Raw genomic sequence first — 14,187 nt, forward strand, 5'->3', positions numbered from 1 at the left:
ACAGAAGATGTTCTCATCTGAAGACGTACACAGCCAAAAACTGGAACAGCAGTGACAGTTTTTCCAGGATAAGATCATAGTGAATAGGGTATGAATAGCAGGCTGGGTATGAATGTAGTCTCTTGTATGCAAATGCTGTCTTGAATGGAAAGTCATCTGAGTGCTAAGGGCTGGAGCTAGAATGAATTACATCAGGGTCCTGTTTGCTTCTAAATGTTAAGACATTTTTGCAGTGGAAGGTTTGTAATATCAGTGTTTTGCTCTGTAGACCTAAATCATCTAACTTCCTGATCCAGCCTTCTCCTCTTGTGGTTTTTTGTTGAATCCTGCCCATGTATTACGCAAGGGCTTGAAACCCCATGCAAATCCACTGAGATAACTCCACATAGCCATGTGTTGAAAGCAATTATGTTTGTTAATTTATCATGTTTCTTTAAAGAGAAACTGTGAAGTTAAACATTCCCATTTAAACTCATGTCAGAGCTATGTTCTGCTGTGTATGCGGGTCAGTTCACTTACCAGTGATAACATATGAGTTGAGCTGTTGTAGTAATAGCACTTGTGACTCAGCTGCAGCCTCCAGATCAGCCGGAATGCCAGACTTCCTCCAACTTCAATTTCACTTCTTTACTGCAGTCATTGGGCAGTGGATCCTTTTGACTTCACTCGTTAATAGTGGAAGTGCCTTCTGGAAAGCACTCAATACTGATTTACGCATTTGGTCAGAGCCATTAAGAGATATTAGTGGTCAGCTCTGCTTTTAAATTTCACATTTGCACACAACCGTATTGCCTTCCTGCACGCTCTCTTCCATTTGAGAATAGCACTGATCTGTCCCTCAGGACTTAAACCTGCTAAGATGGCTCCACAAGCACTTTTTTTCTGCACAAACGCATCCAGAGGCGAGGAGGGATCAGTGCAGGTACGTTATCACTCTGCTATCATGGTAGCAGCTAAGCTGAACAGTCTTTCGTTTCTGGAGGCCTTCATGCTTGTGCACTGGTAGCTGTGACCCTTTGTACATCATGTTTAGTTTTAGAGCTACACAAGGTGGCCAATTACAGTAGTTTTTTAATGTCTTAATTAGAGTCCTCTTGTAAAGGTGTTATCAGTTTGCAGTGCTTGAAGTACATCTGTTCCAGTCACCACATGATGCAGTGTTGTCTTGTGCAGGGGGAACGGTTGAGTCATGCCGTGGGCTGTGCGTTCGCAGCGTGCCTGGAGCGAAAGCAGAAGCGAGAGAAGGAGTGTGGAGTCACTGCCACCTTTGATGCCAGCAGAACCACATTCACTAGAGAGGGGTCGTTCAGGGTCACTACAGCTACTGAACAAGCAGAAAGAGAGGAAGTTATGAGACAGATGCCGGATGCTAAAGGTAAGGGATGCAACGTACACAGCCTTCCCTGGTGAGCAGAACCAGCACTGGGACTGAAGTGGAGCCCCAGCAGGGACTGCAGCTTAACATCCATCCAGAATTCCCTCTCTTGAACCTTGTTATGTACAAATCATATTTCCACACACCTGTCACTTTGCAAGACAAAAAATGCTCCCAGATTCACTTACAGGGTAATCTTCCCAATAAGGGAAGGCCAAAAGGCCTTATTAGAAACACGTTACTAAAAATGTAAGCAGATTGCCACACTTTCTGTAGTCTGAAGATTATTGTAAATGAACAGAAAATTGTGTGTTTTTTTTTAAAAAGCAATGTACTCTTATTTTGGTTTTTAAGGCAGGTTGCAGAGTTTACATTAGTTATACTGCAGGAGGGAAGAAGAGGGCAATCGGTGTGCTTTCTAAAAATGGAAAAAACAACACAAATCACCAGAAGCCACCTTACGTTCAAAAATGGTAACAGGGTGATTGGAAAGGAGTGGTTTTTACTACTTAGCTGTTTAAAACTTGGAAGTGTTCTCAAATTCAGTTGAAAGTAGAACTTCTTACCCAGGTTTTGTTAAGTGATAGAGATAGCATTGTACAACTAGTAAAAAGATAAGTGTTACTAATATTACCCATAGCTCTCTGTACAGTGCAGTTGGATTTTTCTTTCAGAGGGTTCCACAGCAAGTTTTGTTCTGCCACTCTTGCAAAACTTTAATCTTCGTTTTCATCATCCATCTGCTTGTTCCCATACGTTAGTTTTAGAATGTGTTAAATGAAGCTTAAACACAACGCCTTTGTTACTTGGGGGCATGAGTCAAAGTCTTGGCTCAGTGAAGGTGTGTGAAATCCTTTCCAAGGAAGACTGATTAGAAAAGTTTCACTTGAACGAGCAGCTGCAGCTCATGGGTACTGAAGCTTGCAAGACAACATAATTAGTTCCTCTGATGGTTCCAGCTCCTCAAAAATGCCTACTGTGACTCTTCTTCTTCCAGACTTCTACTTATTCTGTTGATGCATCAACCAAAAACTAGTCACTGTTTTTTGTATGAAGTTTGGAAAGTCTTCAGAATGCGGCTGGTGCCCAGCAAGGCCGGTCAGCTCAGCGTCTGGCTCTGCCTTGCAGCACGCTTCCATCTCTGCAGTGCTTTCCCTGGAGTTGCTGGGGAGCTGCTGTTTGAGTGCTGAACGCCGCCGAACCTATTAAGCTCTCACTCTGGCCTGCTGGAGCTTGTGTGGGTTGTTTGGCTGCCGCTGCTGCTTCTGCAGGGCTGGGGGGGCACAGGGACTTTTAAAGAAGGTCCTAAAGCCGTTCTGTTCCCTGCAGCTGCTCTCAGCTACTGACTGCTGAGAACAATCAGTAGTAGTATTTTGGCCTTGATCTGTTTTTATAGTTATGTGGGGGGGGAAATAAAGGTCTCAAACACACAGTATACTTTTCAGTCTTAATCATAAATGAATTGCGGGTGTTTCCACAGCAGTGTTCTCAGAAACTGTGAGGCCAACATAAGGCCATCATTTCTAGGAAGCAGCTGGCCTTCGTAAGCTGTGCTCTGGGGGCTGGGTGTATGTAAAGCGTGTGTGGTGAAGACTACGAGAGGAGAAAGAAAAGATTTTTCTGCAATGGTATTAGAAACCTTTTTGCTGGAATAGTACTGGTTATGCATTTTCTCTTTACAGGAGTAAGGGGCAGGCAGTTGAAAATACGTTGCTTTACTCTTCTAACCTCACCCTGTTTCCTCCAACAGCTGAAACAGAAGTGAAGACAGCAGCACCAGGTGCTGCCCCAACTACTACTGCCCCCTCTCCTGGCTCACCAGCTTCTCCTACTGCTGAAGTCACTGCCTCTGTGGAGAAGGAAATGAGCAACCCCCACGCTATCCCACGGAGGCACGCCCCTATAGAACAGCTTGCCAGGCAAGGCTCTTTCAGGGGCTTCCCTGCCCTTAGTCAAAAGATGTCTCCTTTTAAGCGCCAGCTGTCCTTGCGAATAAATGAACTGCCTTCAACAGTGCAAAGGAAGACAGATTTCCCCATGAAAAACTCAGGTAAAACCAAATGGTGAAACATTACCTTAAGTTGCATCTTTCTCCTTTCCTTGTCTGTGGCTTCCAATAACACAGTATTTTACAGCAAATTCTACTTGTGGAATATGCAAGAATTTCAAATGCAGTAGTCATAAGCAGAGGATAATCAGCTATAATAATTATCTGAAATACTGGAACAGAGCGTGAAGTGTGCAAGAACAAGTGGTGGTGTAACAGTAGGTACTGCTTTTCCCTCTGAGTCACTGATCCTGTTCCTCTGCCTAATGCCAGGGCATCTACAGAGTCAAGGCCTTACCCGCAGGCCGTGGGATCACTTGACATTTTTCGGCAGTCTGCACTTCTGCCCTTCTGAATTCTTCTTTTGAGAGGAATGAAACTACTTTTCACCTTTCGTTAAAGGAAACGTTACTGTTTGGGCAGTACAACTGTCTGTATCAGTAATGAGCGGTATGGTTTTCAGATGATGGAGTTGTGGTTTTGTAGTCATCCCAAAATAAACATCTGGGATGATCAGTACCTTGCATATCATTCTAGAATCCCTTTAGCCAGGTTATCCTGCAGGACAGCTGTACTCTCACTTGGCAGCAGAGCAAGTTAGGATTCTGAGTTTCAAAATTCAGATCTCTGTGGCAAAGAAGAGAACAACAAAAATACCTAATTTGATTGATCTTACAATACTTGTTTGGTGACCTGTGTGTTAAGACTAGCACTGAGTTTATCAGTTTAACAGTAACAGTGCACTGCTCACTGGAGCTAGGCTGGCTGAGCACAAACAGTCCAAATTCTTCCTGATTCAGAGCATTTGCTGCAGGTGCTGTATTGGAATATTCCTCAAATAATCAATTTTTGGGAATCCCCCTCCTTAAATTTTCCACGTTGTCCTTGCTGTATCAGCCATCCTATGGTTGTTACACTGTATACTGCTTAATTATGTCTGCCCAGTTCACTGCAAGGAGGAACTGATGATCAGTGTTTTTGAAGAGCAGTGCTGTTAGAAATAATGAGAACATCTGGTCGGTCAGCAGCCGTACTCCAAACGGTGCTTCATCTGCACTGTGCTGATGCTTGGCTTACAGCCGGGCGTCCATTTCACTCCAGCAAACAGCTTTCGTTTCTGATAATTTTAACACGGGAGTCGGGGCTTTCAGCTGCCTCTGACCTGCAGCTAGTAACGTTCTGACTCCAGGCTTAACTAGCTGCTCTGTAGAGCTGGCAACATGGTTATCTTCATCTGGTTCCTGTGAAAGCATGTTGTTGGAAGAGTTAAGCCTATTCTAAGTATTTTCATTTCTCAAAATGCCAAATATTAGTGCCAAATCCTTCATATTTTTAGCACTTAATGCAGAAAGATTTAGAACTCTGTTAAAGCTGTAAAAAACCCTTTTATTTTCTGAACTGAACATTCTCTTGCATTAACACAGAGAAGCAGCAATAACCAACTGGAAATTTGGAACACTGATCTCTTACACTCTTGACTAAGTCACAAAATGCACTAATGGCTTTATGTTTGTTTTTACTGTCAGGTCTTAAGCACCCGATTTAAAGACCAAACCATAAAAGCTGTCATGCACATCAGTAGTAGGAACACCTAAGAGATAAATAAATCATATTTCAATTTCTGTATGCCTTAAGCTTCATTTAACCCATTTTGTTGGCATTGCAGTCCCAGAGGTGGAAGGGGAAGTGGACAGCATTAGTGCCCTGTGCTCGCAGATCACCAGTGCGTTCAGCATGCCGTCGGAGGACCCTTTCTCTTCAGCACCCATGACAAAACCTGTGACAGTGGTTGCCCCACAGTCTCCTGCCTTTCAAGGTCTGTGATTTCTTTGCTTGCTGTGGTTGTGCTGGATGAGGCTTGAATGCACATAATGTTGCTTTCCAGTAACACATGGCCTTAATTTCTTGTGTAAGTCTTGCATCAGTATTTTGGAATAATGCATCTTGTTTTATTCATCCCATCTATTTAGTTTTTATGTGGTTTTGTTTTTAACAAGAAGTTCATGCACCTACCACACGATGGTTACCTGTAAATGGGACTGGCTTTGAGATCATGGCTATTTCAGCCAGTCTGCCACCTGGGCTGCAAAAGTCTGAACAGCGGTGTGTCACAGGAACCAAATCCTGCAAGGGAAGGAGATTTTGTGCCACCCGATTACCATTTTTCAGACAAACTCCCAAATAAGATGTAGAGATCCAAACTGTAGCACGCTTGGTAGCCTCTAACCTTCATTCCACCAATGCAGTTTTATGCAAATAGTGTGGAAAAAGAACCTCTCCTTGTTAAATGTAGTGATTATTTTGCATCCAAAATCTGGTGTTCTTTGGAATCTAAATTTAATCACTCTGTAACTTCCTTCTGGTGAGCCAGATCTCTTGGCTATAAATACCCAACAACTTTAACTTTAGTTATCAGCGCTGACGATCTCATCAACTAAATAAAAATCCACCATCCCACAAATGTGAACAAGAGTTGGCTTGGTGAAACGGAATTTATGTGCCTCATCAACTGTCAGTCCAGTTTGGCTAATTTACGCAAACTGCTGTCATGTGGAAGTGTTTAAAATTGTTGTATGTTAATGGTTACGACATGGCCCACTAATACTCCAGTCATGTGCATGCCTTGCATGAATTAATTGCACTGATGTTGTCTGCTCCCATTTTAGTTAATGGCACTGCCTCAGCCTTCTGTGTGCTTGCTGCTAAACCATCCCAAGCTGCTGTAGTGTCCACAGCTATGCCAGTTCGTGAAACCAATCCCTGGGCTCATGCTCCTGCTGCTAATACTGGAGCTGCAGCCATGGTCTCTGGTAAGACTGGAAGTAGATCCTGTGCGTTGCTATGAGAGCTTGGATCAAAAGCGTAATTGAGCTCCTGAGACGCCTGTGTGTGCCACTTGATGAAAAGGGGAAGGAACAGGAACAAAAGCTGGAAGTAGTAGCCTTTTGCACAAGTGGATGGAGGGAAGCTATGAACTTGTAGGTTCTGGGTCTATAAGGGAGACCGTTTCTTATTTTGGCAGGGTTTTAGAAAAGCTGATGTTGTAAAAGGAAGCTATCTTATTTTCATTAAAATAGCGCATGCTTGAGGATGAAGAGATCTGTACATGGACCTCCAAATGATTTCTGTACATTGTTCCCAGCCAGAGAGAGATCACGCTCGGTACTTAAAAGCTTTAGAAATTAATTTCTTGTGTCTAATAAGTTTTAGTTTGTCCCTTCAGTTGTCTTTGCCTACATTCACATCCAATGTGAGGTAGTAATTTACCACTGTAAAAACAACAGAGAACTGACAGTTTTAACTAGTTGAGACACTTAGGCCAAAGGAAGAGTACTGAGCAGTTGTCCACTTCCTAAAAACTGAATAACTGCTTTTCTCGTTACATTGAAGAGTTGGTGAGGTCCTATAGGAAGGAAAGAGAGTTTGAAACAGGGAGAAAGAAGACTGCAGCATTCAGCTAATGAAGGATGGTTTTGAAAGGGGGAGAGGAATGGAAATTATGGTATTTTTAATTTTTTTTTTTAAATCACTGAAGATAAATGACTTTAAATAGAGCTGTATTTATAACAGAAAAATCTGAATTGTTAGAAGTTGAGGATTGCAAGACTTTGAAAGGGTTATCAGCCTGAGTTATAGTCTGGGACAGAAAAATGAATGTTGCCTTGAACTTCCTGCTTCCTGTACCATTACATGCCAGTACTATAAAAGGGTAAAGCCTGAATTTAGAAAATAAATAAGGAAAACAAACCTTAAAAACAGATTCTTGAAGATTAATGTTCCAACAATCCACCATTCCTGAGCTGTGCGTTCAGAAACTGATACTCCCATGTTAAGAGTTAGAGACTAGATTATTGCCACCGAGCAATAAAGGCCTGCCCAAATATCTCAGATGGCTGCTATTAAAAACAAACAGCAAAACAAAACAAACGCCCACAAAACAAAAATCTGCTCTGTAGTGATGAAACTTTTCCATCCCTTCTTGACCAGCATCTTCCCTAAAACAGGGCAGTACACTGGATGCAAAAAGGCGCTTCTGCTATTAGCAGCGGTCTCAGCTGCGGAGGGAAGAGGCCTGGCTGCTGTTGTGCATCCTGCGGCCTGTCTCACTGATAAAAGGGTGAGGAACAGAACCACTGATGACTTCCCTGTGCTTTCCTCCCCAGGCACCGAGTGGAACAGCAGCACCCCAGGCACGGCCTCGCCAAGTCTCTTCCAAGGAAATCACAGACGTACTCCCTCGGAGGCAGACCGCTGGTTGGAAGAGGTCTCCAAGACTGTCCGTGCCCAGCAGCAGCCAGCCCCCGCCGCACAGCCGCCACTGCAGCCCCCTCCGGCCGCTTCCCAGGCAGCAGCCGCCTACCCCGTGAGCACCTTCATTGCGCCTCAGCCCGTGCCGGTTGGCGTGGTGCCGCCCATGCAGCCACCCTTTATTCCAGCTCAGCCCTACGCCGTAGCAAACGGGATGACGTACGCGGCAGCCCCCAGCGTACCTGTGGTGGGAATCACACCTTCCCAGATGGTAGCCAACGTCTTTGGCACGGCGAGCCACGCTCCGGCTGCCCATCCGCACCAGTCGCCCAGCCTCGTCAAACAGCAGACGTTCCCTCAGTACGAGGCCGGCAGCGCTACGGCCAGCCCTTTCTTCAACCCGCCCGCGCAGCACAACGGCTCTGCGGCTTTCAATGGCGTTGACGGTGGCAAATGGGCTGCAGAGGACAAGCACCCCCAGCCTCCCGCGGCCGCCCCGCAGGTAGACCCATTCGAAGCACAGTGGGCAGCGCTGGAGAGCAAGGCAAAGCAGCGCACGAATCCCTCCCCGACCAACCCCTTCTCGAGTGATTTACAGAAGACATTTGAGATTGAACTTTAAGCAGCCCTGTAGATAAAGGGAGCAGAGGGGACTGTTTCTCATCTGTTTGCTTTGATAATCCCAAAGGTCCCTTCAAATGAAAAATGGGTTAGAAAGAGGGAGCAATGATGGGGAGGATATAAACGTATGCGGAATTTCATGTGCAGTTCTCAAAATAAACCCTGGAGCCACCTCGCTCTGCATTCCCTCTTCACTTGGAAAGCTGGAAGTTACACAGCAGAGCTGGGCGCCCGGTCCTGCAGAAGCATCACGTATCTCAGAAAGGATGGCAGACCTCAGACCTGCGACCTTCCGAGGCCCCGTGAGTCCTGGATGTTCCCCCCCCCAGGGAAAAAGCAGAGTTGGGGTGGGGGAAGTAAGGAGGGAGGTTGTCACCTGTTTAGCAGAAGCTGGCTCTGTGGAAAAAGTTGAGCTTCCATTTTGAGTAACAAAGTGAATATTATATGTAAAGACTAAAGTAAAGCCAAAATCTTTATTTTTATGCATTTAGAATATTTTAAATAGTGGATATTAAAAGATGTATGAGTTGTAAGTAATCTTGCCAAAGGTTTAAAAAAAAAAGGGGGGGGGGTGAATGTAAGAAATTGTACATAAGATTGATTTATCTCCAATTCTTATTGTAAGTAACGTTGGGGGGTGGAAAAGGGGCTCTAGCTTGTTCTTGTATCTGTTCATTGTAAGTAGCATATTGCAACAACAATCACAACCAATAAGTCATTATATTGTAGTTTTAAATAATGAAAATTAAAGAACAGTATTGTCATGGTCTGAAAACCATGGGGAAAATTAACTGTTTTTTTATTGGAATCAAGCTACATGTTATATATAGTACATTTTTTTTTTCTTCCATGTATTGCTGCAGTTTTCTTGTCTTAATCTATTGGTTCTAACACTACTGTGACAAACTTACTGTAACCATATCTAACATCCTGGGGCTGCCTAGGAACCCATTTTTTGTTTGTCTGTCAATAGATCTTAGAGGTTTTTTTAACTTGTTTTTATTTTTTCCATGGATTTGTGAAACCTTGTGGTAAGGCTGCAGCTGGTCCAGGTTCTGCCTCTGGTGACTTGTGAAATCCATCTCATTTTAACTTTACTTTTAAACTTTGGCCTTACAAGCAAATGTAAGTTATATATATTTGTACTGATGATTTATAATCTGCTTTAACAGAAATAAATGTTGGTGGTAGAAGCACCGTCTGTGAAAGCTTTATTTCCCCTCTCCCCATTTGATTTTCAGGATTTGCCCTTCTGGCTCATGATATTTCAACACTTCTCATTTTGTACCCCACATTATGTTACCTTGAACTTTAAGACTGAACTTGCAAATATCCATTTGACCTATAGCTGTTTAAAAGCTCTGCAAAGGAGGGTTTTAAGGGAAATATTGGTTTCTGGGTTTGCAACACTGGATTTTCTAATATTGAACACTTACAAAGACGAAAATACAAACATTGAAAAACAGGTGAAAGGAATACTCACTTGGGCTTTCTTTTCCTTTGCTACTAAAAGGAGGATCCTAAGGGCTGCCCAGGATGACACCATATTTTCACTCCTTTCTGCTCTCCCAGGAAGCTGATACCCATCCTATCAGTGTGGTTGGTTTTTACTGCGTGCTTACGTGCATGGTGTGAGATATACTGAAAAATACCAAGTCAGACTTTGTAACCTGAAAGGAGAGAAATGCTGCCTTGCATCAGCCCTAGCATTTGAGCTTGCCAGCAGTTGCCATTTCCAGGCAAGTACAGAGGTAGGCTAGAAAATGGGGGCTTTTTTCTTTACCGGTTTCTTACCTTAAGCATACCTGTGTGGAGTACAGCACCAGCAGCAATCCCCAGTACCCTATGGTATTGGAATTGGTACCTGTGCTTATTTGTCTTTCAGAAAGCTAGCAAATAGTCACATACGCTTAGAGATCTAATGTTGGTTGGGTCTGTGGTTTTTGTGGTTTTTTTTTTCCTTTCTCCTACTAGTTCCTTGGTCTGTCAGAGCTGTGCCCAGAGATCAGATGGAAATAGCTACACCCTTCCTCTGCCTGGAAGATAAGGGTAAAGGGGATAGAATGACCTTCCTATGATCCTTTTTTTGGAGAAGAAAACCACTACCTTGATTCTCAAATAATATAAACATTTGATTAGGAGGTTAAGTGATACTACACAGAAGAAAATTCTCTGCTTGCCAAATACGAAAATGCAAACACACTGCTTTAGTTAACTAACTGTTAGAGCCATGGCATGTATTTGAAGCAACACACTGCCTTCAGATCCCATCCTTATTACCATGGTTACACATCTGAAAGGAGGTCAAGTAATAAATGAGAGAAAAAAAAAAAAAAAAGAATGTTCCTTCAGTGTTAAAAGTCCAGTCTGTCAGAACACAGATGCCCACTACAGCTCTCACCAGGTTGGAGACAGAGCTCCCTGACCATGCTGTGTCTAATCATACGGCCTAAATGAAAGCTGACTGCACTATTAGAAAACAGGGCCCCTGAAACAAAGAAAGGGATGGTATTACAGAAATGGCAGCTCATTCTGGGAGAAAGGCATCTGATACAGGCACCATCCACTTGGAACCACCTTCCTGGGGGGGGCTCACAGCCCCTTGCTGCCCTCTGTGCCTGCCACACAGGACTGAAATGTACACAGCCTCTCATCAGTCCATGGTCTCAAGAAGCAGAGTCGTACCATACAGTTAAAAAAAAACAAAAAAGAAAAAAAAAGCTTTTTAACTGTCTGTAGCCTCTTGTTCCTTTACTGGACTGCTTTTAGACTGTTCACTTTGTTCAGATCTTAAAGCATTGTGTGCAGTACTGAACCCACACCTGTGCTGAAGAGAGGGCAATCATTAGGTTGGTAATTCTTATTTTTAGATGCAGCTGAACTGATTTACTGGATTTAGAGTTCAGACCAGCTTTAGGCTGCCAAGCCTGGGGATTTACACCCACATATTACTGCTGCCCTGAGTGCCAGTTCTGGACTGAAGGAGAGGAGAGTGGTGTGATCACAGTCCAGAATTAGCTTCCTTTCATAGAAGCCTTAAATTAGAGAAGCAGAACTAGGAAAAAAAATCAAAACACAACCTAAAAGCAACACACTAAAAAACACAAAGCTGTCGCAAAAAACAGCCCTTACTACCCACCTGCAAACATCAACATCAGCACTACACATCACTGTACCAGCAAAGAAGTATAGCTATATCTATACATCCAATAAATGGTGCCAATTAATACCAGCATCCACCCAAGACTCAGAAGGTAGTGCAGAATGAGGCTGCTTCTAGGGCTAGTGCTATGGAGAAAGAATATTGAGACTGCAGAAAAGCTTGGAAGGTCTAAGTCTGTTTTGAGTTACTGAAGTTGTGCCTTTGCTGGGTCAACAAACCATCCTATACTTACCATCTTACACACACACACACACACACACCTTAATCCCCAGGGATTTCTCTTTCAGTGCCTCATGCATGCCAGCTGCCACTCTGTGTTCTGTATTAGTTCAGACAGGAAGGATGCTTTTTAGCTCTAACTGCTTTGCCTCTGTGTCTGGAAATCCCTGTTTGTTGGCACATAATAGCAAGAATCAGCCCTGGCCACATGCAGACCCAAGTGTTTCTGGAGCTTACTGGCAACAGCAGATCATTGGGAAATTTATTCTAGCAAGACAAGTATCCCTACACCTATTTACGTGTTTATATTACTCTCCTCTCCAAGCTGATACCCAGCACAGTGCTAGCAAAAGCCCATACTTGCATTAAATTCAACAGCACGATTCTGGCTCTGGAAAAACCAAACTAACTTCATAATACTTCCCAGAGATACTGATGTTTAATCTGCATCATCTTAGAACATACTACAGTGTTGTTATGTTAATGATCCCTACCATTCAGAAAAGGCTAAATACATTTTTCCATTTTGTCCAAAGCTTTCTGTGGAGCATTGCTTTCTGCATTTCAATCTAGAGCTGAATACATTTAAGTGGAAACCAAACTGACCCAAAGATAAATTCTACTTAGGAGCGCTGTAATAAAACAGCTACAGTACGTAGCTGCAGTAGGTGACATCACAGCTGCATCTCCAGAGCTGGCAATCTTACAGCACCTCTGTGCTAATTTTACATGCACCAAGCTGTTTGTCATGGTCAGATTCCTTTGCTCCTCAGCATTATAAATGTTCCTCTGTCATTAGTCCTTCTGTTAAGACGGCTCAGGCCCATCTTAAGACACTTCAGCCTATGGTGCTTTTTTGAGCTATTCTCTTTTCCTTATATGAAGAATCTTTCATTCTGGTTATTTGCTCTCTCTAAAGTCACTTGGAGGGAGTATTCCCAGTGCTACCTCCTTCTGTGAAAAGCAGCAACTACCATTATGTGGAGAGATGGATGAGCTATTGCAAGGCATACAAGGAAGACATTGCAAGGAGTCAGAAGAAAGAAGTTTGCAATAAACCTGAGGATGGTGGTTCTCCCACCTTTTGGCAATTACACCCTACACCATTAAATCTGCCCTCTTGAGCTGCCAGAACAGTTTCATACAGTAGAAGAACAGAGTTCAAAATTCTTGTCTTGTCACCTGCTGTTCCACACGGCCTTGGTGGTGTCTGTCACCCACTGCGATGAGGAGGGCTGTCGCGTGGCTGGTAGCGAGAGCAGCTGGCACAGCAGAAGCTGGCATAGTACTCGTTACTGCAGAGCTGGGCCTGCACGATCAGCCCACAGTTGGCGAGGTGCGGCTGGTCCACACATTCTCTGCTCGGGTCCACAACGTGATTCACAGTTGCTGCAGCCAAGTAAAAGGTAAAGCCAGCTGAGAACACAGCCGGGGCTTGCCTCCAGGTTTATCTTCCCCTCCCCAAAACCACAGCAGGTTCCCATTTTCTCCATCCTTCCAGTTCTAAGGGGAATTGTTTAATTACAGTCCAAATAAAGGACCAGAGAGAGAAAATGACAACTCTGGTTAGATAAAGAAAGAGAAGGCAGTTTCTGGGACTGATTCCCGGTGCCTTGGTGGGGGGCCGTTTCCACCACCCTGCTCTCACACCCACCCAGAGGCTCCTGCTGCTCCCCAAAGCCCGGGACTGGTGGTGGATGGGTGCATGATGGGCAGCCTTCTAGTAATGGACAAGAGGCAGCAGCTCTGTGCCAGGAGAAGTGGGGAGGACAAGTTGTACTCACTGCTGGGCCTGCTCCTCAGCACTTTCACCTCTGTGCTGGCACTGACAGAGTTGCTGCTGCTGTAGGCGCTGCATGTGTAGGATCCCTCGTCAGCCAACTGAACATTGCTTATGGTCAGGCTTCCATCCTGGGACAGGTGGACGCGGCGGCCATCTGCCCTCACTGGGACTCCATTTCTGTAATGAGAAGTGTTTTGTACCACCGTTCCCACTCCTGGTAACTAAAGGAGCTCTTTGTACTCTTTGGAATTGATGCTCTGTGAAAGGGGTAAATTAGTACAAATTCAGCACAAAGGAAGAAGTCTTCTTTTGCCATAACCTGGCTCTACAATTATGTAGGAATATGAGCCTGAGCAAGTCTACATTCATTAGTCCACTGCCACCGTGGGAGGTAGCTAGCTGTGTGCTCTGTATATGGTCTTTGTCCTTTCCAGTATGACACATTTTTGAGGTTTGAGGAACTAGAAGAAAAGCCACAGTGACTTTCCCTCTCTCCGGGTTGTGGTCTGGCAGTCTTGTTTGGCTGGCATTAGTAGCTTATGCACATTGCCTGATGAACATATGGGGTAGTGAGCAATGCAACCTTTTTCCCTTAAAAGCCTGTTTAGAAAAATGTTAAAATATCAGCAAGAACGTAACCATTCTGTTCTTCCTGGAATACTCTGTGCATGGCCAGAAAACTGCCTGAATTATGAACTTCTAGTTACCAAGGAAAGTAAACTTTGTTCACT

General features: G+C 44.0%; 2 protein-coding genes across 22 annotated transcripts in view; one reads left to right on the forward strand and one right to left on the reverse strand.

Moving 5' to 3' along the window:
- NUMB (NUMB endocytic adaptor protein) overlaps positions 1-9,484 on the forward strand; it is a 93,828-nt gene extending 84,344 nt beyond the window's left edge. For 11 of the 14 annotated variants that reach the window (XM_042813522.1, XM_042813530.1, XM_042813531.1 and 8 more), the window contains 5 exons: positions 1,174-1,375; positions 3,126-3,425; positions 5,089-5,238; positions 6,089-6,232; positions 7,586-9,484. In XM_042813522.1, the coding sequence (XP_042669456.1) occupies positions 1,174-1,375; positions 3,126-3,425; positions 5,089-5,238; positions 6,089-6,232; positions 7,586-8,292 (1,503 nt within the window). In that variant the 3' untranslated portion in view covers positions 8,293-9,484. The remainder of the gene's footprint in view (positions 1-1,173; positions 1,376-3,125; positions 3,426-5,088; positions 5,239-6,088; positions 6,233-7,585) is intronic. The other 3 variants (XM_042813533.1, XM_042813535.1, XM_042813536.1) reach the window with 1 other exon arrangement.
- The window catches only part of PAPLN (papilin, proteoglycan like sulfated glycoprotein), a 63,487-nt gene continuing 58,360 nt past the window's right edge, over positions 9,061-14,187 (reverse strand). For all 8 annotated transcript variants that reach the window (XM_042813519.1, XM_042813514.1, XM_042813517.1 and 5 more), the window contains 2 exons: positions 13,458-13,633; positions 9,061-13,062 (listed from right to left, as the gene is read on the reverse strand). In XM_042813519.1, coding sequence (XP_042669453.1) covers positions 12,887-13,062; positions 13,458-13,633 — 352 coding nt within the window. In that variant the 3' untranslated portion in view covers positions 9,061-12,886. The remainder of the gene's footprint in view (positions 13,063-13,457; positions 13,634-14,187) is intronic.

Source organism: Centrocercus urophasianus, unplaced genomic scaffold (assembly GCF_019232065.1).
Source record: "Centrocercus urophasianus isolate 14NV4802_14NV808 unplaced genomic scaffold, USGS_Curo_1.0 seq_14, whole genome shotgun sequence".
Lineage (NCBI taxonomy): Eukaryota > Metazoa > Chordata > Aves > Galliformes > Phasianidae > Centrocercus > Centrocercus urophasianus.